Genomic DNA, 25,588 nt, shown 5'->3' with positions numbered 1-25,588 from the left:
TGCACTCGACCCCTGCGGAACTCTGTCGCGTCCTTTTCTTGGGTGCTCGACGTCTCTTTCCTATAGGTTCTATCTCCATCATCGGTCGTTAGCTTGGGCTAAGAAATCATTTGCTATTGCTATTTTTCGTCTGTTGCGCGGTGTCGTGTGAATAGCCTTGTTATCGCTCGCCGGTTTCTCTTTTTGTTTTTTTAAAGCATTGCATCTGATAAGGTGTAACTCCACGGCGGACCAGTCTGCCGAGCGATTGATCACGTGATGGGAGGACCGCAGGTCATCCGGCTGCAGAGAGCATTCACGCGACGGACCAAAGGAAAAAAGAAAAAAAGTAGCAGGGAAGGCGGACCGGTTTAAATCTCAACCCATACCAAGGCTCCGCCAAACGCCAGCAACGCACTGCGTGGTGGCCGGTTGTCAAGACGGAGGAAGAAGGCCTGCGACGCTTACTCGCGATGGCCCTGGTTGCCAGACATAGCGTTTTACAGTGTTAGAAACGAGCCACGGTCCGCCGCCGAAATCGTCGAGAGAAAAGGTGCTTCACTTTTCCCAACGGTGTGGTTCACTAGCACCACCTGTAGTTATCACCTCGTTTCTGTCTTTGCCACGTAATGACACTTGGATGCGCAAACTCGGCAATTGGACCCGAGTCCGACGCCGAACGTCCTTCGAAGCGTTGATTGGACACGAAGCCCAGTTAAACACTGACGCAGCATTCGTGTCAAATCTGCGTGTGCGCTTTCGATCTCGCTCCGATGACGGTAAAATTCGCGTGCTCGGGTCTTGGATCACTTTAGGCGGTGTTGGATCCGCAGATATCGACGTTGGACCTCGCAAACCGGTGACGTGAAGTGGCGTGATGCACGGTCCACGGAATTAAAACTGTAGCTTTGTCCGTCCTGTGGATACACCGAGAGATGAGTCGCAAAGTAGATGTTTCTGCCCCGAGTTTCAGCAACTTGGTCCTCTACGCCACAGAAAAATGTGACGCCTGCTCACTCCATATCAGGATAAGAACTCTCTATGCAGATTGCGTTTGCCCAGGATGGTCAAAAACCTCTGCCGCAGGTCGAAAAATTATGTTCCTTGTTTGATTCGGGATTGAATCGTTCGAGTTGTGTTGTTTTTGCAGAAAGCACATTATTTCGCAATAGCACGTCAGGTTAATTCTTGACGCAGTGACGTAGGAGTCTCCTTAAACAGACATACAACCGCACAAAGTTTACTCGTGTTCTTAGCAGTGTCAAATTAACATTATTTTCGTGTTATACGTTGGTATCAAGCTGTAAGTTTGTAAACGCTTGTTTTTTTAAGTGATAAGCACTTGCTCATAAACTAACTGGAACGATATTACAACAAACCTAACTAACTTTCCTTGTTTGTAGGCTCCCACCAAACTAACAGGCATTTACACTGAAGTAGCTTTTATCAATAAAAAAAAGAGCATTTTACCACCGTAAAAGACGACTCACCTCGAGGAACTTGCTGAAATTATATATTTTAACAAATCAGTTTTTTTTAATTTTGAACTCAGGTTTTTATTTATTTTCAGTGAAACAATAATTCAGTGTACAAAATGAAACGCCCAACAGGCAAAAAGAAATGCCGCGTTTTCGTTTTTGTTTTTTTTTTTTACTTTTTTTTGTATTTTGACTATGCCGTTTTTCCTCTTTTGTCCAAGATGTAAAACACAATCTAGCTCTACAATATATGTTATATATGTTATGGCCTGCCCGGAAGCCATACTTTAAGGCAACAGCTTAAAAATGTGTCACTCTTACAATTTCTAGTTTTCAATTCATTTGGTGCTACTGAATAGAATCCAGGAAGTTCAAAACGAGAGCTCGTTTGTGTGTTATCATTCCTCTCTCTTCTAGTCCCAGAATTCTTTTGCTCAGTGGGACATTTCTCGCCCGCCCACTTAAAGCGCATGTCAGGCAACAAACATTGCTTGGCAACTTACCTAAGGATACCGCTGTTTCATGGTAATCCTAATGACATCAGCGAACATTAGATAAATAAACACCAATGAAATCCCCACTCATCAAGAAACACGTGCAATGCAATGATTAATTAAACATAAGACTGGTCTCGTTCACTCATTCGAATGGTAATTTCTATCTAATGTGGCTGTGAACTTGAGGCAGACGTATGTCACATGATATGTATTTTCTTCGTTTCACGCTTCTCTACATTATATGGAAGTAGAGACTCATGTATAAAACTCCGTGTCTCTTCGTGCAATCCTCCTTTCTCGGTAGCAAATATAGTTATGCGGTCATTGCCTTATCATCGCAAATAGAGTGGCGGCAGTAGCCGTGGTGCTTTCCAACACCAAGTCCCTCCCCCCCCCCCCCCCCCCCCCCCCCCCCTTACGTGTTGTGTTCTGCACCACCTCCGCAAAGCGTTGCAGTCGAGCGTGACGCAACGCAGGAATGTGAAGGTAGTATGGGATTATGGACGAGTGGGTCAGTTAAGCGAGGAAATTGTAACGTCACGTGACGTCGCTGTCCCGTGAGAAACATGCCCCGAGCCCATCATTCAGCACATCATAGCCCCTCAGCGACAAGCATCAATCATCGAGCTCGTTACTATTTATAGCTAAAGGGTAACGCTTCCATTACGTCAGCATTATTTGCAATTAAACACCGAAAGGGGAGTCTATACGGCGGAGTTGAAACCGGAACCGAAATCCGATAAAAAGCTAAAAGTTTTCGAGAACCGGAACGAAACCGATATTTAGATGTCAAGACGCAGCAAGCCTGAACAAAGAGTGGAATCGAAATGGCAGGAGTCTGAACAGCAATAGGAAAATTAACCGGTAACATAGTTAATAGCGTCAGATATTTTTTTTTTTCAATTTTTAATAGGGATTTTCTTTTTTATAGAAAAAAGACTTTTTGTTGGTGGCTGTGGGGAGAGGAGACTAATGTGAGGAAGCTAAAATTGCGTAGTAATGTCTTTAGAAATGAGAATGGGGGGGAGAGACGCTAGTTAAGACATTTTAAAAGGACGCCAGTTCTTGCCGGTTGCGTAAACAATTAAGGAAGTTCGTTATTCCCCACCTTCACTTCGCCGATTTGGGCTGCTTGTTCACTTCATGTTTCGAACGTTCACGGCAGATGAAAACAGGTTGCGAATAAGATACGCCAAGCTTGTCTTCATAGTTTGCCGCAAGCCTTTCAAAAATATATTTTATTCTCACACAAATCTGCATTTTTTTTCTTTTCTTTTTTTTTCAACAGTCCGACGTATTTGGAATGTTACGAGAGAGCAGACTGGTTGTAATGCAGAAACAACCGACTCCAGAAACGGCAACGTTCTCCCAAGTTGAGCACTGTCTGCTCTGGTGGTCTGTTCGTGATCTTCATGGCAGCAAGGTTACCAGGTACAAGCTGGGGCCATTGATACGCCTCCACGAGATGTGTTTTTCTGGGGGGGAAAAACGATCGAACATTGCATGTACAATCGTGGAGCTGAAGCGACCAGTCGACAGCCAAAAAAATAGTAAAATAGCACTGACACTACCCCGACGCGTGAAGTTGACCTATACATCGTTTTCAGAGTGCGGTCAAAGCCTAGAGACAACGACGCGCATAGACACGAACCAAAGGCGCAATGTCATGGCACACTCACTGCGATTGATTGCATCAGGTGGAGGATGCGCTCGCACAGAAAAACGGCGAACGCCTGGACGTTGTACTTACGGCGCTGCTCGCTTGTACCATCGGCTGCGCTCGGACTTTAGGTGACACGAAGCGTAGAAATGAGACAGATAGCAAGCGTACTGTACTGCGGTATCGATCTCGTTCAGCCGGAGAATGCTTGAGAACTGCGCGCGTTTGTTGCCCATATGCTGTTACCGTGCGCAAGTTTCCAGTTATCATCACGTTTGCTCGTTCATACGTTTCATGAATGACTGGACCGGCGCCGAGGCCAGACGACAAGTGCCAGTCGCCGGGAGTAAAATGTGGATGCCAGTCACACTGAAGTACTCCGAAAATGCGAAAAAGAAACACCACTCAAAAAAAAAAAAAAAAAGGAGGGAAGAAAAGATTTAGCAATAGCGCGTTTTCCTCCCTTCCACTAGCGCGCCCCAAAGCGGACGCCAGAAGAAGGGAGGAATGAGACGCTATTCTTCTTCTCTAGGCAGAAGGGAGAAAAGTACCGTCCTTCCGCGTCCACCTCTTTCGGTTTCGTTTTTCAGGCATGTCACACGCGTTGGTTAAAAATGCTGTTGAGCTGACACGGCGCCATCGGAAACGAAGAACATCTGCAAGTCAGTCTTGCAATCCAAACGCGCAGAGCACCTGTGTTTCACTGACGTTTGTACGACTACTTCTGTCAAACGACCAAACTAAGCCTTTAGCCTTTATAAATGGCGTAGTTACAAAACAGTGCCCACAGTGCTACGTACACTGGGTTATGGTGGCTGTCTCCGCAACCCGAGTACCAACGACAATCGCCGTGGTCTTGTATTTACGCGTGTCGCCAACATCTTCATGAAATTGTGCGTTGTGAACAAAAACTGGAATCGTTGACTCGCCGATGCTATATGAGATGAGATGCAAGATGGTATGACGTATACTGTCGCAGATTTACATTGTTTTACACAAAGAGTTTAAAAGGATTGTTTGAGCGATTACGTGCAATCGATCGACCTGCAGGTTTTGTTGGAACACTAGTCTGAACCGTAGTTCCTCTCGTACGGGCCATTGTAATTGTCGTCTGTATTGTCCGGTTGTTTTCTCCACGAGAGCGATTGAGCTCTCGGGGAAGGGCTGAACGGGCTCGAAATAGGACGAAGTACGTACATTTACAGTTGGTATATTTGCATTAAACGAAATCAAACAGGAAGACAGACGTGTTGATAGGAAAATTTCCTTTGTGTTTAGCCGGATAGTTTTTAGTCGACAGTCGGCTAATGACCGAGAAGCTTGTTTTCGAACTCACCACGACGTAGCTAGGCGTACACAACACCTGCCTCAAATCGCGGCTTTGACCGCTTTCATGTTGGCCGAAGTGCGACTTTACTGCCCGTGAAGCACCGCTTCCAGCTGAGTGAGTACCTCCGTTACAGAGATTAATTCAAGACGACAATTCCAACCTTACACAATACAGCTCAAAAAAACAAATTCTACGATAAAAAAAAAAAAAACTGGCATCTTTCGCGTCATTTTACGGCGTGCTTTGTGGCAAAGAAAACACGGCGCCGCCAGAAACCACAGTTGAGTGGGTTGTTTTATCGGATGCCTCAAATAATTACGTCATAAACGTTCACCATAAAAGCAATAACTGTTAACGTCCCTGCCCAGCAAAAATAAAATAAAATGGTCGGTGCAATTAGGTGTACTATGCCGCATAAATTTCCGTACAACTACGTGTGGGTGGCAAAATAAATAAGAAGGGAGGGGGGTGATGAGAGGTGACGTCCTTACGTATTGTGACCTTTACACTAATCAGTTTCCCCGCTAAATGTGGCTTTAATTTTAATGTAACATGACCAGCTTAAATTTTGTGGGGACGCTAAATTTCTGTATACTTCACGTGACGTCGGGACACGTGACACAACTTTCCCAGCAAAATAAAACGGAGAAACTGAATTGATATATACATCACGCGACGTTAAGTCACGTGAGTTCAATTGTTTTCTCTAAATTTAGAGGGGAAACTTTCTTGGTGTGTAGGTGACGCGACGTCAACATACATGACATGTATTTCCCGTCAAATTTAGCGGAAATACAGAGTGGCGTATAGGTCACGTGACATTAATTATTTAGCCAAATTTAGCGGGGGAAACAACTGGTGTCTAGGTCACTCGACGTCAATTTTCCCTAGACGTCTAAAACAACCCCTAGGGCGATTTTAAGGACGACCTCTAGGACGACCTGAAGGACGACGTCCTAGAGGACGATGTCAAAGACGACGCCTAGGACGACCTCCAGAATGACGTCAAGGACTACCTCTAGGACGACGAGTCGAGGACGATGTCAACGTTTGGATATACACACCGTTCTTCCACTTAATAAAGGTCGAGTTTAGATAGAATGTAAGCGATTCGAGAAAGCCATCAACAGCCATTCCTGCTGCATTCTGAAACGCCACCACCCTTTGTTTATCGATGCTTTCCTCTGCGCAGGTCAGTATTTCGTCGTGCAGTAGGGAATAGTATAAAATTTAAATATCTAGTCTGCAGGCTAGCAAGCCTTTGTTCGCGTTTCTCTTTAAAACATCTACGACTTCATTCAAACTTTCGACCAAAAAAGGGTCCTCAATACAAGTGGCTCCCAGTTTAGTTTATCTTGCAAGAAGGGTGCTACCGATTTCTGCCATGTCTCTCTCTCCGAAACTATCACTCTCAACGGACAATCAACTTTGTGTGCCTTATCGCTGAACGTCATTTGTAGTTATTTCCTTTTCTCTTGTCAATACTCTGTGGCAACGTGTCTAATTTTATCCTCTTGCACAATTTTTTTTTTTCTCTTCCGCCTTTAGCTTAGTTAAAGACATCTTTTGACGATGATTGAAAACTGACAAAATAGCCCTCAAGGGCCTTACCCCCCAACTCGGCTTCTCTTAACACCGGAAACTCCGTCCTTATCGGCGGGAATGATGGACCATTGGCGCTCTTTCAATTACGACACCGCACGCTTAACGGTAATTCGGGGCCTCGCGAGTGTGGTATTATTCCTGGCAATACCAAACCCACGTTCCTGGTAAAGCTAAACAAAGCAGAAATTTACGATTCTTCTCGTTAAGGGAGGAATTTTAAATGCGTGCTTTGTGAACGCCATCAGAAGGTCGTGTCATCGTGCGATGCCTTCAGGTCTGAAGGAGCAGTCGGAACGCTTGGTGGCAGCCGGTTTTCCAGGGATGCTTCTGGTATCGGTTGCAGAAAGAGTTCTAAAGAAGCTGCGAGGAGTAGCGAGTCCAGATCAAGATATGCCCCCCCCCCCCCCCCCCAAAAAAAAAAAAATACAGAGTGGCGGTTGTGCATTGAATGCACAAAACCGCACAAAATCTCGAAAAGATAACAAACAGCGTAAATGCTCGGGTGGTTTTTTCTGCACCGCAAAGACTTCCCAAGTTGTGCAAACTGACGGACCCTTACCGCAAACCACCGGTTGGCTGCATGAAAAAGCATCGCAGCCCGTTTGTTGCATGCGCATGAGTTGTCTATCAGATCCCACTGACGTTCGGCAGGCAGTACGTGGGAAAGACGGGAAGATGTCTAAATGAGAGATTGCGCGAAACCAACCAAAAATTGAGCGGACAGCGTGACGGTCATTTTTCAGTGCACTGCCATGACTTCTGGGTGCAAACGGAATTTAATTTGTGCACTGTTATTATGCCTGTGTCCCACTAGAGCGACAGACAGAAACAAAAGACAGCGACAAGCCTCAAACACATGCAGCATGCTCGCTATGGTACCTTTGGCAGGCGTTTAGTTGTTCGGTGCTCGAGAAGTAAGTACGAGCGATTGCAATTCTGCCAAAGATGCCCTCCCGTGCTTGATGCTCGTGTTTGAGCATAGCCTCCTCTAATCTACAAAGCCTCTCAACTTGCGAAAGACTCTGGTTTGAGACTTGTCGCTGTCGTTTGTTTCTGTCTGTCGCTCTAGTAGGACACTGGCATTAAAAAACAGAGATAGACGGTAAGGAAAATGAGAAAGGTAGACCTGATAAAAAAAAAACTACGGGGATTGATATGTCATCGTAGCGTCGAACGATTAGGGTGACAAGAAGAAACAGTTCTTTCAAGTATTGGCGTGGCATGGGATTGAATTAATGGCGCGATGATGCAGAGAATTTACTCCATTGCTTTCCTGAAGATCAAACAGTTGAAGTTAGCGCATCGTGTAGTCTCGTTCTTAGTCTCGTCCGTCTTGAAGCACTATCATGTCCGCAAAGTTTCAATACCAACTCGCCCAAGAAGCCGGATTACTCACCTCCGAAGAGGGTGCGAATGTGAAGAAGTGTGAGCATGTGAGCTGAAATGGTCTACTGCGCCTACCTACTGCGCATTAGGAGTCGAAAAGGTAATGAAGTCCGGCGGGGGAGGAGGGGTGGGGGGTTAGCTAATGTGTGCTGCAGTTTGATACTTTAGACCCATGTTGCGGATAAAAAAAACAGGACGTGGGATGGCAAAAAAAAAAAAAATGAAAACCGTTTACAACACCCTGTAACGCCGAATTAGAGCGCAGCTCTTGGGGAGGAGGAGGGGAAGATACGAAGAGGGGACTATGCCCTTCCTCCTCTCCTGCTCGCCTCTCATTTAGGGGGAATTTTCCGCTAAATTTAGCCAACAAATATGTCCGCTAAATTTAGCGGGGAAATATTTCCGCTAGATTTAACGAGAAATTTTTCTGCTAAATGTGGCGGGGAAAGGTCTCCGCTAAACTTGGTGGGAAACTTTTTCCGTTAGATCTAGCGGCGAATTTCTTCCGCTAAATTAGAGGGGAAAATTTTCCGCTAAATTTAGCGTTGGAATTTTTCTGTTCAATTTTCCGCTAGCTTTAGCGGGGAAAATTTTTGCGCGAGATTTATCGGGATAATTTTTCCGCTGAATCCAGCGGGGAACATTTCCCGCTGAATTTAGCCGGAAAAGTTTTCCGCGAAATTTAGCCGAGATAATTTTCCGCTAAATTTAGCGGAAAAATTTACCAATCATGCACCGCGCAATTACGCCGACGCCGGCGGCGACTTCGCTCATGCCGGAAACGGGAGCCTAAGAGCTGCGCTATGAAAACACTGTTTTCGTATAAGGCTCGTCAAATTACGAGGCGCTGGAGAAAACTAGCCTTCTGCGTTAAGTCCTTATTTCGAACTCTTTTTGTTCGCGTTCCGCCTATTGAAAAGCATGCGGGAAGGGCCCCAGCACGCACCTCGTATCGCTGCCACAGTGTTCCTGTGCAGCATAAAGGCCGTCTGCTTTCACCGCCGTCACCACGGCAACGAACGTAGAAGGTTATTTGGGTCACCCTTCTCGGACGGCGCGTGTACCACAGGGAGCGTGTTAACCGCGGCAGTGTTCAGTGTAAAAAGCGACAATAAACGTAGAGTCCTAGTTAAGCTCTACTGAGCTCGATTCGCTCGACCCGGGCCGTCATAATGAGATGCAGACGGTGGAGAAACTTGGCTCTCCCACTTTCAGGGACGAAATTTCTTTCCTTTCTAAAGGAACATAAATTACAAGATCGTTTCTCTCTTGATAAAGGAATATTTTTTTTTTTTTGCTGAGTGAGATTTTCTTTTAGATACAGCGGCAGCCGCTCTGTCGTCCTCATGTTATCTCGTTTCAGCGTATGTTGTCTTTAACCAGAGCTGGCAGTAATGCAATTACTGTAATGAAATTACAGTAATTTAATTACTTGTTCCAGTAATTAGTAATGTAATTCATTACTTTTTGTAGCAGGTAATTTAGTAATGTAATGAATTACTCCAGCGACGGTAATTGTAATTAAATTACCTAATTACTTTTTCGCACCAGGCATATCTTTTGTGTCCACAATACACAAGAGCGCTTTTCTTTTTATTTTACTTTTTCTTTTTCCTCTACACCTTTCAAAAACGCTCTTTGGCCGCCGCTATGTTGCTGATGCTAATGCGGCTGGTGCGACTCTCGCGCCCCCTATCAGCTAGACATTTTCTGCCACTCTCTTGAACTGTGAAAACCCGCTCAGCGCGATTCTCTACCTATGTTCTGCGGTTTTTCATTCGACGTTTTCTGGCCCCTCTTGAACGTTTCCGCTTACTTTTTCTGATGCATACTGCGTACCCTCTCTGTGTTATCTTCCACTGTGAGAAATAGGGCTGGTAAGTGCCTTCCATTCGAGCTTTTCTGCTCGACATTCTCGGGAAACGAAGGAGGAGCTAGGGAAGTAGGTCGAACTAAGGCCCCTGGTGGAACGGCCCTCGACGCGATTTTGCGAACGATGACAATTGTTCTCCCCCCTCCCAGAGATCATCCGCGTAGGGTCCTCAGTCATCTCCAAAAATAGTTGTCCGGGTTGGGGTGGGAAACGGATCAGTCGCGTGCGTTCCTCTGTCCATCGGTAAACATGCAACAGAGAGTTCTAGCTGTGTGCCATGAACTGTGTAAATAATGTAAATAAAGTTATCTGTAAAAGGAAGTTATCAATAGCTCCATTATATTTAAAAGTATACAAAAGTAATGCGAAAGTAATGTCATTACTTTTACAAGTAATTTGTAATGGTAATTAATTGCTTTCTGGCTGTGGTAATTTGTAATGTAATTTAATTACATTTCAGCAATTTTCAGCAAAGTAATTAGTAATGTAATTTAATTACAAAATATGAGTAATTTGGCCAGCTCTGTCTTTAACTGTGCAGGGATGGGCAGTATTTCAAAAACAAGTATTTGAAATACGTATTTCATATACTTTGTGTATTTTGCATTTGTATTTAATTACAACCTGGGTAATGTATTTGACGTGTGTATTTAAATACTAAAACGTGGGTATTTCAAATACAACTGTAATTAAATACAATTTTGTCGGCGAAAATACATCCCTCAAATTTATTGTCCCGACAATTCTTGTTTTTATGCATGTGGTTGTAAGATATAGTCTCCATCCTTTATTCGGCCATGGGGCTTTTTTTCTTTTTCTCCTCCGGCTTTCTTTTAAAGGCACTGTCCAGAGCAGAAAGAAAACTACGTTCTGCAGCGAATGCAGTGTTTCTCAATCGAGCACAAGCGTTTAGTGACTTTGTGATTACGGTGCTAGCCCAGGGCAAGAATAGTGACGAAATGGACGTTCACAGGCAGACTGGCTAAATAAGTGCCTGTGACAACTTGCGATGCTTTCCAGCCTGATTTCGCTCCATATTTTTGCCTGGAACATTTTAAATGCGCGGGTCGTCCAGATTTTTTTAACTGGTGCGAGTTGCAACAATAAAAATTCTCTAGCTAATGTTGCGCGTCTTGGTCGTCTCGGTTGTTTGTTGGTCTATTCCAAAATGTAATCGACAAAAAAAGCTGCTTGAAGCTCTGTACTTTTTTCACCTATTACGTCCAAGCTGATTACATTTTGTTGTTATTATATTTCTATTACGTTACTAGAACCTCGCACACTCACTCCCGAGTGTGCGATGCAAAATTAAAATGAGATACCCAGAAACCCGTTGCAGGTGCCCTGAAGTCGCTGACGCAAATTTTGAGGAATGTATTTGGAAAAGTATTTGGAGGAGACCAAATACATTTCGTTGTATTTGTATTTTTTGTATTTAAATGTTTTATTGGAAATGTAATTAGATTTGTAATTAAATGCATTTTTGACGATGTATTTTGTATTTGTATTTCGATACATATTTGGATGTATTTTGCCCATACCTGACTGAGTATACGGATTTCATTCCAGTGCCTCAATTAGAGCAAGACTTATGTCCTAGGTATGATCCAGTTCCTACTTTTTGACCACCCTGTCCCGTGTGGCGCTTAACGCGACTCCAAATAAGAATTTGACGCGTGCAGATGAACGAGGCGCAGCTTTGCGGGGAAGGCGGTTGCAAAGCGACGACGTTTGGCAGAACATATATTACGTTCCGATCGTGGTTCGAGAAGGCAAGATGTTATACTGAAGTGAGAGCGCGGTGTAAGTTTCTGAAATCCTTCAACATTACGCGGAGTACCTAAATACTGGCAAAGTAGTATTTCGATAACGCGACTAATGTTTGAAAACACCCATTTTGAAGTTATCGTAAGGAGGCGACTGGGAAGACGCTCCTCTGGCACATCCTCGTCGTCGAGCCGTCACTAGCGGGTCGACGGGACTCTCCTCTCTGCTCTTTGCGCGGCGCGGTCAATGGTAACACTGGACTTCTTTTTCCTCGCGTCATGAGGGTAGGGTGAGGTTTTTCAATCTCCGGTGCGACGACAGACAACAACAAACGCCGACATCGAAATCCCTGCGAAGTGTCACCTTTAAATCTAACACTTTCATATCGCTTGCACTCATATGACCCATATTCTATATCACCATACAAAATGCCCATACTAAGAACAACTGAAGCTTAAGTAGTTTCAGCAGACTTCGCAATTTTAGGTCGTTGCAGACAATCACCCACGTGTTATACAAGCACTACATATATAAAATACACGAAATAGTGGAAGTGCTAAGTGCCACGTGTATGTAAATAAAGTATCACTAATTGTAAACGTATTGCGAGACAGGTGGAAAAGAACAATGTAATTTATGTGTCCTCCGACAGGAGAAGTACGGTATGTTGTATTGCTGTTTCATATGGTAATATAGAATACGAGTCGCATGGGTGCACATAGATTTCTCCAATAGGGAGGGCTCCGAGAAGAGAAATATGACAGTCAACTTTTTGTGGTCAAGGCCCATAGCTACACTCTGTTTCACATTAAGTCCAACCGCGGCCAGCGCTACGATCCGATGGAATCAATAAAGCAGCGCAAAAAGTGTATCGTCATGGCGCTGTCGTGCCTGGCTAGACCAATCATGCACAGTAAATACGGCGTGAGCCTGCGCTTTTAAAGGGAGAGCTTTACGGGTGACACTTTGCGGGGGTTTTAATGCTGGCGTTTATTGTCTGCTGCCGCAGCTGGAGACGAAAAACCCTTCTCTCTCCTCACGGCGCGAGGAGGGAGAAGTCTGGTGTTTCCATTTGCCGCGCCGCGAGAAGAGGAAAGAGAGGAAAGCCCCGACGACCTGCCAATAACGGCGCGACGACGAGGAAGCGTCAGTGAAGCATCTTCTTAGTCGTTTGCTAACGATAGCTTCGAAAAAAGGTGTTCTCAAACACTACTCGCGATATATGGGCTCCCCATTTTTGCAGTATCCAGTTGCACATGTAATTTTGGAGAGTTCTAGAATCCTTCACCGTATTCGATTTCACTATAACGTTTTCGCTCCTCGAACCCAAATTGATACGTAAAACATGTTCGGCGAAAACTCGTTGCCTTGCAAACGCCTTCCCCACAGGTTTTCGCCTCGTTTATCTGTATGCATCCACCTCTCCGCTCATTTCAGAACGCCAACATTACCCCCTCCATTCATCGAGAAAGTCTGCGCCTCCGTTTCCGTCGTCACCGACGCAGACTCATCCTAATGGTGTCGCCGCGCTATGGCCGTACTCCGTTCCAGCAGCGAGCGCGGAGGGAACGGCTGGCTTCCGCAGCTCGCGACCGGCACCATGCCCGCACTGCACCAACAACGACAGAGCACTGGTGGCAGTGGTCAGTGGCATCCATGACAGCAACCACGATGGTAATGTATACCTTAACCACTTTGCACCTTCGTCCTTAGGTACATGTCTAAACATTTTGCCCAGACTACGCGAACGTGCTATAACTATAGCTTTTACTTCTTCGCACATTGTGGGATAAAAATACATTTTTTAGTAGGGTTGAGCCATTTCGAATTATGCAATAATTTGAAATGGCCCAATCATTTGGAATTATCGCTTAAACGAAATATGCAATAATTTTAACCTTTACTAGGATAACAATAAAAGCAAAACTCACGACGACGTCGTCGTCGTCGTGTTTTTGGATTTGGCTTTCTTTTGATTTTACCTGGTCATTTTACCATGGGCATTACTTAGACATTTTGAGGTCACCTACAGGCTACAACGATAAAAAGGAAGGCATCTCTTTAAAAAAAGTGAACCACGGAATGCACCTGACCAAACATTTTAACGATTAAGACAAAAAATATTGAACAGCGTTTACTTACCCATGCTTGGCAAATGAAGTCCACAATCCCATCAATTTCTTGCTGTAAGTCTGGTCCTCGGAAGATGCTTTCTCAACAACTGGCCTTCGGAAGACGTACAGAACGTCGTCGACGTGTGTCATCCCGTACCAGGGTCTCTGGGGTGAACTCGAAGAAGTGTGATTTAATATGTAATAGAAGATTGAGTTATTTGTATTACTGGCCAACCTCGCTGAAGTTTCTCTGGATGGACAGGTTATGACCTTGTCGCCCCAAGCGTCCTGGACCGCTCGTCTCAGCTCCTCATAGTCGGTGTCTTCGAGGCCGTGTGTATAAAGATTATGAAGCTCGTTTAAAAGTTCGGGACTCAACGGGGATAGCAATGGCGCTAGCAAAAGGAGTGTCTCAATTTTCGTTAAATTCTTGGGCGAGCCGGACTGGAACACAGCCGGGAAGGAATTAGTAGCAAACATTGCACCTTCGTTAATTACGTGACCAATCAATATGTCTTTGTTTCCTTGACACTCTGTACTACAGGGCTCATGTTGCAGGGAGGGCACCCCAGAGACTGTCCGGAAGCAGAACTTACCGGGACAAACCAACCCTTCTGCAACTCTGATACGCACGGGGTCTGCCTGTCGCAAGCACTCAATCACATTCTCTTGGAGACCGAAGTGGGGCGCAGACAAATTGGTGCAATTCAAGTACATGGCCATCCTATGAACTTTCATGCGTAGCCTGGGGTCACTGGCCCTCCACGCATGGCTACACAAAGCTCCGCTTTGCATAATAGCCCTTTTAAAGAGCGCTCTTGAGACTGGAGAAAGGAGGTGGAACTCTACGGACATTGACCCTGCGCTTTCACCGAAAAGGGTAACACTCTCTCGATCTCCTCCGAAAGCGGCTATGTTGTCCCACACCCAATGCAACGCAAGCGACTGATCGAGATGACCCTGATTTCCAGGGGCAAAAAGGCTGTCTTGGTACAAAAAGCCCAAGGATCCCAGCCTGTAGTTCATCGAAACGACTACGACATCGCCGTACGCGGCCAGGAATGCACCGTCATAGATGCTCGAAGAGGAGGAGCCGGAATGTAATGCACCACCATGGATCCACACCATAACTGCCAGGTCCGAAGCACTGTTGTTCCTTGCTGGGCTCCAGACGTTCAGGAATAAACAGTCTTCGGTCTGGGCGCGGCTGTCTGCAAACGAGTTTAAAATTGAGACACAGTGTTTATAAGAGCACTAATCAAACTCGCCACTATTCGTCTGCAACTTTACTCATCAGATCTGGCATTCTCTTTAAAACTTCGAATTTGGTCTGAGAAGTTCAGTTCATTTTAAGTTCAACTCGGGTCAGTGCCTTTTTGGCTTACAATTTAAATTGGACGAAAAAAAGGCTCCATAGGGCACAAAGTTCCAGATTGGCTCGATGACTCAGTGTGAATAGGAACGCCATAGGAATTTATTATAATTTATCAATTTGGGTTGCAGCTTCCACTCAATGTATAGATTCAGCTTGGTAAGAAGTTTCGACTTTATTCGGATCTACAAGAAGCTGGATCACCGATTGGCCAGGAAATCAACGGCTAAACCTTAAATAAAAAAATTGACAAATATCGACGGCACAGTATGTTCACAACACATCACAGCTCGAAGCATGTGCTAGAAAACCCATAGATCAGAGATCTAATCCCGGCCTTTGTTTTTATATGATCGGCCATCGTCCCGGCATGCGGTCGCGTTATCACTACTGAATAATGCACAGTTCAAACCCTATTTTATCTTCAGTTGATACATTGCAGGACCATTGTGGATGACTAACTTCGGGCTTTATAAACAAGCAATACAATCACTTGCCCAAAATCACTCATCGAGAGTAGCACAAAAAATTAGACGTGTCGCATGGGCACATTTTTAGTTGACTCCATAAATATTCGACCTAAATTAGCGAGCTTTGTCAAATAAAGAGTAAGTGCCACAATTTTGTACATTCAGTAGACACCTCTCATAAATAATGCTTCACGTTCCAAACTTAGAAACAGTTCTTTCCGCGCAATGGCATGCCAGGAAACGACAAATAAGCAATGTGTACCCCCTCAACACGTAGCTTGAACAAGCTACCACGAAACTTGATGTCCAATTATATGCCGCTAATGTATCGTAGTCATGCGATGGGAACTTTCAAAGTACGGGGCACGAGCTGAGGTCCAGACATTGTTAGAGTTCGACCATTCCCGTCATTGCAGCAGTTAAGCACGAATCACTGCCAGAATGTTCGCCGAGAGAATGTCACCAACCCAAATCGTATGGTCACAAATTGCTCCTGTCTCATACATCAGCCACATTCGGCCACCGTGCCCAAGGGGTAACTTCCGCGGTTTCAGATCCGACATTAAGAAGAGAGCTGTCAAAAACGTTTCGCTTTTTTCCTTAAGTTACAGTTAAAAAAAAAACAAAAAAACTTCCAAGTGAGATTAGCGGGACCTTTTGATGCGCAGCCGAAATCTCGATTAAACGGCGTCTTTCAACAATAGACCTCAGTCAGATTGCAGACAGCTCCACCGGTATTCGAACCCGCCAACTGGGTATCCGGAAGCCGGTAATTTGCCTAGAAAGCTAGGCGCAGCTTGCGAATATACTCGGATCAGGCTAGTGACAGTACGTACGTTTGCGTGACGAGAGAAATATTTCAACTCCTCCTATTCAACTTTGGAACTGTCATTATCCCTTCGCATACAACTTGTTCACAATTACGTCTGTTTACTGTTCTTGATGAGGTCATTTTATTTTGCATGATATTTAGATCCGCACTAGTGAAGCCAACATGGTAATATCACTGTCTTTCTGCCACCTTTCTTTTCATACTTATTAACGGAGTTGCTTTCAGCACCCTCATTTGGCCTCCAAACGTTTGTTGGTGGAAATAACCGACGGAAACACCATCGTTGTCATAACACCAGCAGGTCTATCGTTACCGCGAAGCACTCAGAGAGCCAATCATTAAAGTTTGTAAGGCCTAAAAAAAACACAAAAAAACGATATTTTATAAAAATGAAGTGAAAGCGGGGTATTTGTAATGACGGAATACAATGCGAGACGAAACGTACAACGTCACGTCACAGACTTCATTTTTAGGTGAAAGCTTCTCATCCAATATTTTTAAATATTCTAACTTCTTTTGTAGACCAATGTGAAGGGCTTCCAAAATTTAGTCGAGGTTTATTAAAATATAGAAGCATGTGGGGTATTAATACCTACCCTGCTCCCTCGACAGACCACTTTGCTGGATATTGACTTGGATGCACACTGGAGCCGGTCGGGTGGCATCCGCAACGTCGGTCCACGGCTCCGCGGGATGCGGCTCCCGGAAACGGAGTGCTCCGACTGGGGCCTTGCCATACCGAATGCCGGTAAAGGAATTAACAACTTTGCCATTCAGCTCCTGGCGGAATCCCCTCACACAGCCAGCCTTCGTGTGTACGACTGGTCCCTCCCCGTCGTCGCCAGCGTGAGCCGCAGCCGTGAGAGCCATGCAGGAGAGCAGCAACAGGTGGGCTGACCTCTGCCCCTTCATCTTCTAGAGGCTGTGGCAGGAGGGATGACAGCAAGATACGTAGAACATATTTTAAGACAATTTAGCATAGGCGCTGTCATAACCGTCACCTTTTAGCTTATCCTATACTGTTCATTCCATTCCATCACTGTCGCAAAGCGACAGTATGTTCGACAACATGTAAACTAACGATTTCAAGGAACTTTTGACGGCCCCCCAAAATCTCAAGTTTCTCAACGCTTCGCGCTGCAATTTACTACAGAGGTGCAGGCCGGTTGTGGAAGCTTACAATGAAAATATCAAGGAATGAACTGACCTTGCTCAAAAGAAATATAGAAACCTGTTTTGTGCAATCACGACGCTACTTCGCAGACGAACTTTTATTGTCTTTATTTTATTATTTCCAGACTCAGGGTTTTAGACTACAATCCTTACCAGGTCGCCTGCAAACTTTCGCTTCTTGCAACCCCACATGTTTTTGGTTGTCTATTCTACCTCCCCTTCCGATGCATTTTGTTTATTTGCAATTTTCTCCGACTTGAATCAGGTACACAGACAGCGATTGTAATTTAGTAAAAAAAAGTGAAAGCCGCTTACAACTCCCTGTAACGCCGAATTGGAGCGCAGCTCTTGAGGAGGAGGAGGGAAGGGCGCTGGGGGGGGTTAGACTAACCAGGGGGGGTCACGTGACCTTGGGGGTCACGTGACCCCCAATGCCGATGATGTCATCACTGACGCCACTGATGATGTCATCAGTGACGATGACGATGCGGGTACCGATGACGTCATTAGTGACGTCACTGATGACGTCACCAGTGATGATGACGATGACGATGCGAATGTCGGTGACGTCATCAGTGACGTCGCTGACGACGTCATCAGTGATGATGACGATGACGATGCAGATGCCGGTGACGAATCAAGTGACGTCACTGATGACGTCATCAGTGATGATGACGATGACGATGCGGATGTCGCTAACGTCACCGGCATCCACATCGTCATCGTCATCATCACTGATGACGTCACCGGCATCCCCATCGTCATCGTCATCATCACTGATGACGTCACCGGCATCGTCATCGTCATCATCACTGATGACGTCACCGGCATCCGCATCGTCATCGTCATCATCACTGATGACGTCACCGGCATCCACATCGTCATCGTCATCATCACTGATGACGTCACCGGCATCCACATCGTACTCGTCACTGATGACGTCACCGGCATCCACATCGTCATCGTCATCATCACTGATGACGTCACCGGCATCCACATCGTCATCATCACTGATGACGTCACCGGCATCCGCATCGTCATCGTCATCATCATTGATGATGACGATGACTATGTGGATGCCGGTGACGTCATCAGTGTCGATGACGTCATCGGGGGGTCACGCGACATCGCCGGGGGTCACGTGACCTCGGGGGGTCACGTGACCTCGAGGAGGGGGTCACGTGACCTCGGGGGTGGGTCACGTGACCTCGGGGGGGTCACGTGCCCCCCACGAAGTCACGTGACCCCGGGGGGGGGGGGGGGCTCGCGCGGTGCATTATGGGACATTTCCCATGATGCACCGCGCGGTTACGCCGACGGCGACGGCGACGGCGACGGCGACGCCGACGCCGCTCAAGCCGGAAACGGGCCCCTAAGAGCTGCGCTCTAAAATGAAGTTCACAAAATTAAAACGCGAGCCAGAAACATTGATAAGAAGGCGCAACGTGTGACCCTTACCATGGTTTGTGCATCCCGCTGCCGTAGCATAGAGTTCGCGTCGCTAGAAGTGCTGTCGACAGATGGCGTACGTCGCGTACGAGGGAGGGCCGGCTGATTTGGGTTCATTATAGCGGGATCGTCTGCTATCCCAATCCGAATCGGCTGGCGCTCCCTCGACGCGGCGTACGCCAGCTGTCGGCAGCACTTCTTGCTACGCGTGCATCGTTCGAGAAGTGGCAGCGTAAACCGTCCAAAACAGTTTTTTTTTTTTTTACGAGCTTAGTATATTTTGATTTTTTCACTGTAAGCTTCCACCACCTGCTTAACCTCTGTAGTGAACTGCAGCGTGATACGCTGAAAACCCGATTTTGGCAGGCAGTATACAGGGCCTTAAAATCGTTAGTTTACATGCTGCAGATACCGCAGTATTCATGTCACCTAAGCATGCTTGAAGAGGGTTCATGCTAGCCAGTTTAAGTGGCTTCACGTCTCAGCTGGCGCGCACTCAATAGCGTCTCTTTACGTATCACGGCACTACCGTCAGCGCTATGCCTGACGTGAACTCTGCAATTAAAAAGATCGAGGTACACCTAAGCATTCCTTATGAGTTGTGAATGCGAAAGCATGCAAGCCGCTCGTCCGCTCCTTTTTTCGTCTGCTGCGTACTTTTCACCCCCAGTCGGCGCGTGTGCTCCCCTGGTCATCTTGGGCGTTCCGCGTTGATGGACACGCAGCGCCATGGGGTGGGCGGTCGTGGAAACTGACGAGCGCAGCGGCCAATATGAGCCCCGTCGACGCGCGCCAGCCAATGGAACCGAAGCAAACTATTTGCCGTTTTCGCGCTTCAGACTGATGACGGCAGCTCGCTCCATCAGACAGTCAATGCTTTCGCATTAAAAAAGGTTGAGGTGGTAACATACCGTAATATAAAGAATGCCGCTGTAGCTCTGTCGCTGTAACTAATATGCCACAGAAATATACTAGAACACCCATCTTGAAGTTGAGAGCAGACATTACTGCGTATCCATTCCATTCACCCTCTTATGAATCCTATCTTAATTGACCGCACTGGAGTACTTGAGGCTATAGATCAACTGAAGGTGTCCTCCAGCTCCGGAGATGACCAAATTAACTCTAAGGTATTAATAAACACTAAACGCATTTCTTCCACTTTCCTCTTCCACATATTCCCTCAATCTCTTAAACTATCTGAAGTTCCATCCGATTGGAAAGTTGCTAACGTCATACCCGTTCATAAAACAGGCGATCGCCAACTAATCAGCAGCTACCGTCCCATCTCGCTCACCAGCGTTTCATGCAAACTCTTTGAGCATATTCTCTATTCTAACATAATAAACTTTCTAGACCCTCATAAACCTCCTTCTCAAGCACCAGCACGGATTTCGCAAGTTATACTCATGCGAAACTCAGCTAACAGCATTTCTAACTGACGTTTACTCAAATTTCGATTCCAATGTTCAAACTGACGCCATGTTCATTGACTTCTCCAAAGCATTCGACAAGGTCCCTCATCGACGTCTTTCAATGAAAATAAAGATATTAATCTTCACCCCTCTGTAGTCAATTGCATTTATGAATTCCTCGCTAATCGCACTCAGTACACTTCTATTCACAATGTAAAATCTACCACAAGCACAGTAACATCTGGCGTCCCCCAGGGAACCGTTCTCGGCCCCCTTCTTTTTTTAATCTACATTAATGATGTACACCAAGGCATCACTTCTGAAGTACGTTTGTTCGCCGATGACTGTGACATCTATAGACCGATTCATTCACGCCACGATCAACTATCTTGCAGAACGATCTCCAACTTATGATTCAGTGGTGTCATGAAAGGCAAATGGCTTTAAACCATAATATACGTAAATCGACATCTTTTTTCCGCAGTTCACATGTGCTATCCTCCTCTTATCACCTTTCTAGTATCCCAGTAACTGCTTGTTCATTGTACAAATATCTAGAAATTCATCTGACATCTGACCTTTCATGGACCACTCACATAACATGTCATCGCCGATGCTAACCACACTCTCGGATTTCTTCGCCGTAACCTCAGACAAGCTAAATTCCAAGTAAAAGAACTAGCATATACTACCATTGTCAGAACTAAACTAGAATTCGCTTCTTCCATATGGTCATCGTGGCAGGCATACCTAACTAAGAACCTGGAATTCGTTCAAACCGGAGCCCTCTGTTTTATTTTATTCCGACAGTTCCCCTCTCGCAAGCATATCAGGATTTCACCAATCAGCGAACCTTGACACTCTTTCTCACCGCCGCTTGGTGTCTCGTCTTTCTCTTGTTCATTGGATTTTTTATTACAACAGTCATCTCAAAGTTTGCTATCGCCGAAGGGTTTGGATTTGGGCTAGTTGGTTGAACATGTTTAGGGGTTAAAAGCGCTAAAAACGACAGACTTGTAGGAGAGACACACCACCAGAGCGCTTCGCCTCCTTACCGCATTTTCCCTGGTCTCGACCATTCTTGTAAACTCCGTCCGATTTCATCGTCAACCGTCACTCACCAAATGTCTACTTTACCATTGGCCATTGACGGCTGGAACTCACTGCATGACGTAATTGTTTCCTTATCTGACACTAAAAAATTTTCTGCAGCAATTAGCTTATTTTTTCTAACCCATTACTAGACTACACCGTGTTTTTGTTCATAAATAGTTGTGTTCTTCTTTTTTTAAGTGTTCACTCCCTTGTATAATGCCCCTTGCGCCTTCAAGGAATAATAAACGATGATGATATGTAGCATCCACGACTAACAGAGGCAAAAGTTATTGTTTGTTGAGGTAGTACTGTTTGCAGCACCGCGCAGTTTATTTTTGAAGGTCGTAACAAATATGACGGACAATAAATAATCCTAAGCAGGCACGCAGGATGGAGCAAAAAGATAAAACTGATCGTGATGGCAATCAAGCTTTATGTCATGTAAGTCACATGGATTTCCGCATAACCTTAGTCACACTGGATTCTTTTTGTCTTTTTATGTTTTAAGCAGCTTTTTTTTTTTCGTTTTCTTTTTGCTATTTAAGTTGTCGATTTGAACGTCCTGTTCGGTGTGCTCATATGCAACAGCTCGATTTGGCACGCAGAGAAGTTTAATGTTTGTCTCTAGCCTGAAGATGCTCGAAAGGGCAATGGTCGCCGTCACCCCAGCTGGCTATAGACCTTTCAAGCGGCAGTCTCGAACGAAGCGATTTACAGCGCGTGCCCCTGGTTTTGAGAGGGTACGTCAGTGTTGCCCGACTGCGCTGAGCTGTGGGTTTTCTCGTCAGTAGGCTCTGGCAGCCTGCGTTGGCCCACTTCCGGGCGCTGGTGGAGGCTAAATTGCCGCGTTCCATTTTTTCTTGTATGTTCTATGGCGAATAGAATTTCTCGGGGATTTTTAAGAATGCATTGTACAATTTTTGGGAACAAAAACAAAGAAATGAAAGCTGTTTTGGTGAGTCCGTGCGCGACAGAACAAATGCAACTGGAATGTTTGTTTCATTTACACTCAGCCGTGTCAATCTACAAAGGTATTAACCGTCGAAAATATTTGACCAGACAGGAAATCCGAACTGCATGGATATTCCCCGCCCACAACATGAAATTTAACGAGTGTCATCAATTGAACAACATATATTGTACGTACCCCACGGTGCCGCGTTCTCCGAACAGGATTTGAGAAAGGTCTCAAATAACACATCATATCCAATATACAGTGTCGACGATAGTCACTTCACGACGATCGCACGGAATCCGGTGTGTTTTGGGGAACATGTAGAAGAGAGTCGCTTTTTGGCACAGCTTCAAAGGAAATGAGCGAACGTGTCTATTCCGTCCCCATACCCCGGACCCGACCATATCAGCTATTTTTCGCAAAGACCCAGAACAGAAGCCGGGAAGGCTGTTTGGAGATTATCTCGATGGAAATAATCCTCCAAGAACGCCGAACTGCCTGCGTCGCGGGCTGCTTGACGTTCGCTCTCTTCGTCCGTTTCCTGCGAAGGCCGAGCAGGCTACGAGCCCTGATATTCCTTGGTTCTCACAGTGGAAGATAACACACAAAAAGTAAGCATCCTAAACAGGCAAATAAATTAAAAACGTCCAAGAAAAGCCGGCGAAATTCGAATGCACAATGCAGCTGGGGAGTCACGCTGAGCGAGTTTCCACAGCTCAGGCAGGTGGGAGAAATTTCTGGCCGACAGGGGTCACTCGATTCGCAAAGTGGCGGCGGCCAGAGAGCTCTTTTTGCGAAGGTTTATAAGCGTCAATTTTGACAGTTTTCCGTGCCAAACCAAAAAAGAAAATATCGCAAGACCCAGCGGGAGAATTATTATCATTTTCCAGAACATGGGGACCTATTGACCGGCAATCAAAAGCTCGGTTAGATGGCACCTAGTCTGCAATAAGCCTGTCAGATTCCGGGCTCCTTGGTCGGCATTTCAACCCTCCACCCGCCCATCGGTAGGTCGGCGCTTTGCCTCAAAGTCACCGAGGCCTGCTGACTACCAAAGTCATCGCTGTCCCCAACCCTGTAAATTTGATTGCGCTGCTAAATTAAAAAAAAAAAAAAAAAAAAACGAAATTGATAAAATATTTACGGACCTACGTAAACTGTTCAAACAGATATTATAACCCTCAAAGGGCTGCCCCGCAGGCGGGTCTGCATTGTACTTACGTTCCGACGTGCGGCTAGCCCGCAGTTCTTTTGTTTGTTTTTCCAGTTCTTTTAGAAAAAACTGCATTTTTTTAGGATAGCATGCCTTCATGAGCACTGAGTACATATGCATCGTTATTGTTTAGCCTTGTGTTTTAAATGACGTATACGGTCGAAAAACATAAAGGGAGCATAATTCGCGGTGCCAAGCAGGGATCACTTTTACCGCGAAACGCTTTTACAGTGAGCCGCGTTTCCTTTAAACACACCATAACACCGAAACAGACGGTCAAGCAGCTCTCAAACTACTTCTAATTTGAAAGCTCCGCCTCACCTGTCTATTCTGTGTCAAGTGCTGGAAGAATTGGCCGCTGAAATGTGTACTTCGCTCGTCCCTGGCACGTTTTAGATGATTCGAACCCTCCGCACTGGACGTCTGTAGAGCACTGTTCTTTCTAGCTGGCCGATATCGCTTTCCTGATGCCTCTATGTCCCTCATCGGTCGTTATCGTGGTCGAAGGCCCCATTCGCTATTTTCGGGTAAAGTCTGCAGGAATGCAATGTGAATAATAGCATTATCGCGTCCCTATTTCTTTTGTTTTACTTTTTCTGGTGAAACATTGCAGCCACTACGTGAGTCGACCAACTAAGTATGCTCCGTTTCACTATACGTGAAAGCGCAGGGCTGGACTACATACAATCATAGACACACATACTAAAAGCGCAAGATCATGGTGCATTCACAGCGGTTGATCGGTTTGGCCGATGATAGCACACACAATGGCGATTGCCGTGACGCTGCACATTGGTCGCTGCTTCATTGCACATTGGTCGCTGCACAATGGTCGCTGCTTCATTCATTCCGTCAGCTTTTTGCGTTGGCTGCGCTTGTACTTAGGTGAAACGAAGTATAGACCTTTTCATTTTAGTAGTTGCCTCACCGGCTGATTGAGGCCGCTGATACGCTCGGCGCCATTAGGTTGCTTCAATTTTATTGGTTTCGGTTTCAACGTGAAAGCGGCTATGTTGCTGTTTTACGTTGTTTTTGCTTAATTTTGTGATATGATTATTTTTCTTGTAGCACAAAACAAATAAAACAGTGTTACTGAACCACTTTGAGGACTACGCGGTGTATTTTAGCCTACTTTGCAAGCTTTTTTTACCAACTCCTTTGATGATCTGATTATGGTCGGTTGCGAAACGCCTGACTGATGTACCGGGAAGATTACCATCGTCTACGGCCGTACCCGATGACGCTAGTTTCCAGGAAAGCAAACTATTGAAGAGACTAACACGTGAATGTAAAGAAGCATATCGACAGCTTAATTAGCATTGTGCTGAATCGACCAGAACAGATGAACTAGCGAATTTACTACTCACTCTTTAGTTTTCGTAGGCACCCAACCTTTAGCGAACTCGTCAGACTAAAAACGTATCGTGTAATGACGCAGATAATTGATATAAACAAGTAGTATCGTCTCAGGCCCTTTTTTAATACAGTACTCGAGCATGTTTCGACAGGCCGAGTAGGAAATTTGTTAAATTATCAACCCTGCTAAAGAACTCATTAGCAGCCTTTCGCGATATTGGCCCTAAGCAATAAATTATTTTTATCCGAATATTTGCTTACTCAAGATGTGATATAAGTGACAGGCCGGTCAAATTAGATCTGGCATTTGTCTCCCATAAAATTGGCCAATTAAAATTATAGGGCGCAGGAGGAGAAATACCTCCGAAAGTTCAGCTGAATTCAAGCGCTTGGCACCACTTCATGGACCTGTGTGAACAAACATTTATTTGTTTGAACAGATTCGCTTTGTAAATTTCCGCGTCGGCAGCCACCAAAAGTGAACCTCTATTCGCCATCGACAATCCTGGACTCGAGTAAATGCTATGCAGACGTCTTTTTTTTTTTTTTGCGTCAAATATTGCGGATTC

The 25,588-nt window shown here is 45.5% G+C and overlaps 1 protein-coding gene across 1 annotated transcript; it reads right to left on the bottom strand.

Annotated features, from left to right (window-relative positions):
• Positions 1 to 3,152: 3,152 nt before the first annotated feature.
• On the bottom strand, positions 3,153 to 24,107 carry LOC120836353 (acetylcholinesterase-like). Its single transcript, XM_040205177.2, has 4 exons — positions 23,985 to 24,107; positions 16,960 to 17,285; positions 13,718 to 14,900; positions 3,153 to 3,429 (listed from the first exon to the last, which is right to left on the bottom strand). Exons 2-4 carry the CDS (start codon positions 17,273 to 17,275, stop codon positions 3,261 to 3,263), a joined length of 1,668 nt encoding a protein of 555 aa, XP_040061111.1. The 5' UTR covers positions 17,276 to 17,285; positions 23,985 to 24,107; the 3' UTR covers positions 3,153 to 3,260.
• Between the last annotated feature and the right edge of the window lie 1,481 nt (positions 24,108 to 25,588).

The sequence above is a fragment of the Ixodes scapularis genome, unplaced genomic scaffold (genome assembly GCF_016920785.2).
Source record: "Ixodes scapularis isolate PalLabHiFi unplaced genomic scaffold, ASM1692078v2 PGA_scaffold0__279_contigs__length_252992795, whole genome shotgun sequence".
Taxonomy (NCBI): domain Eukaryota; kingdom Metazoa; phylum Arthropoda; class Arachnida; order Ixodida; family Ixodidae; genus Ixodes; species Ixodes scapularis.
The sequence above is the reverse complement of the archived record's forward strand: the minus strand, read 5'-3'. Positions and strand labels throughout refer to the sequence as shown.

Bases quoted from the DNA above. Each gene is read 5' to 3' on its own strand.
- LOC120836353 (XM_040205177.2), bottom strand. From the start codon at position 17,275: ATGAAGGGGCAGAGGTCAGCCCACCTGTTGCTGCTCTCCTGCATGGCT. The intron at 14,901-16,959 runs GTAGGTATTAAT...ACTCGTTTGCAG, and splicing joins TGGTCTGTCGAGGGAGCAGG to ACAGCCGCGCCCAGACCGAA. The intron at 3,430-13,717 runs GTAAGTAAACGC...TTTCCCCCCCAG, and splicing joins ACTTCATTTGCCAAGCATGG to AAAAACACATCTCGTGGAGG.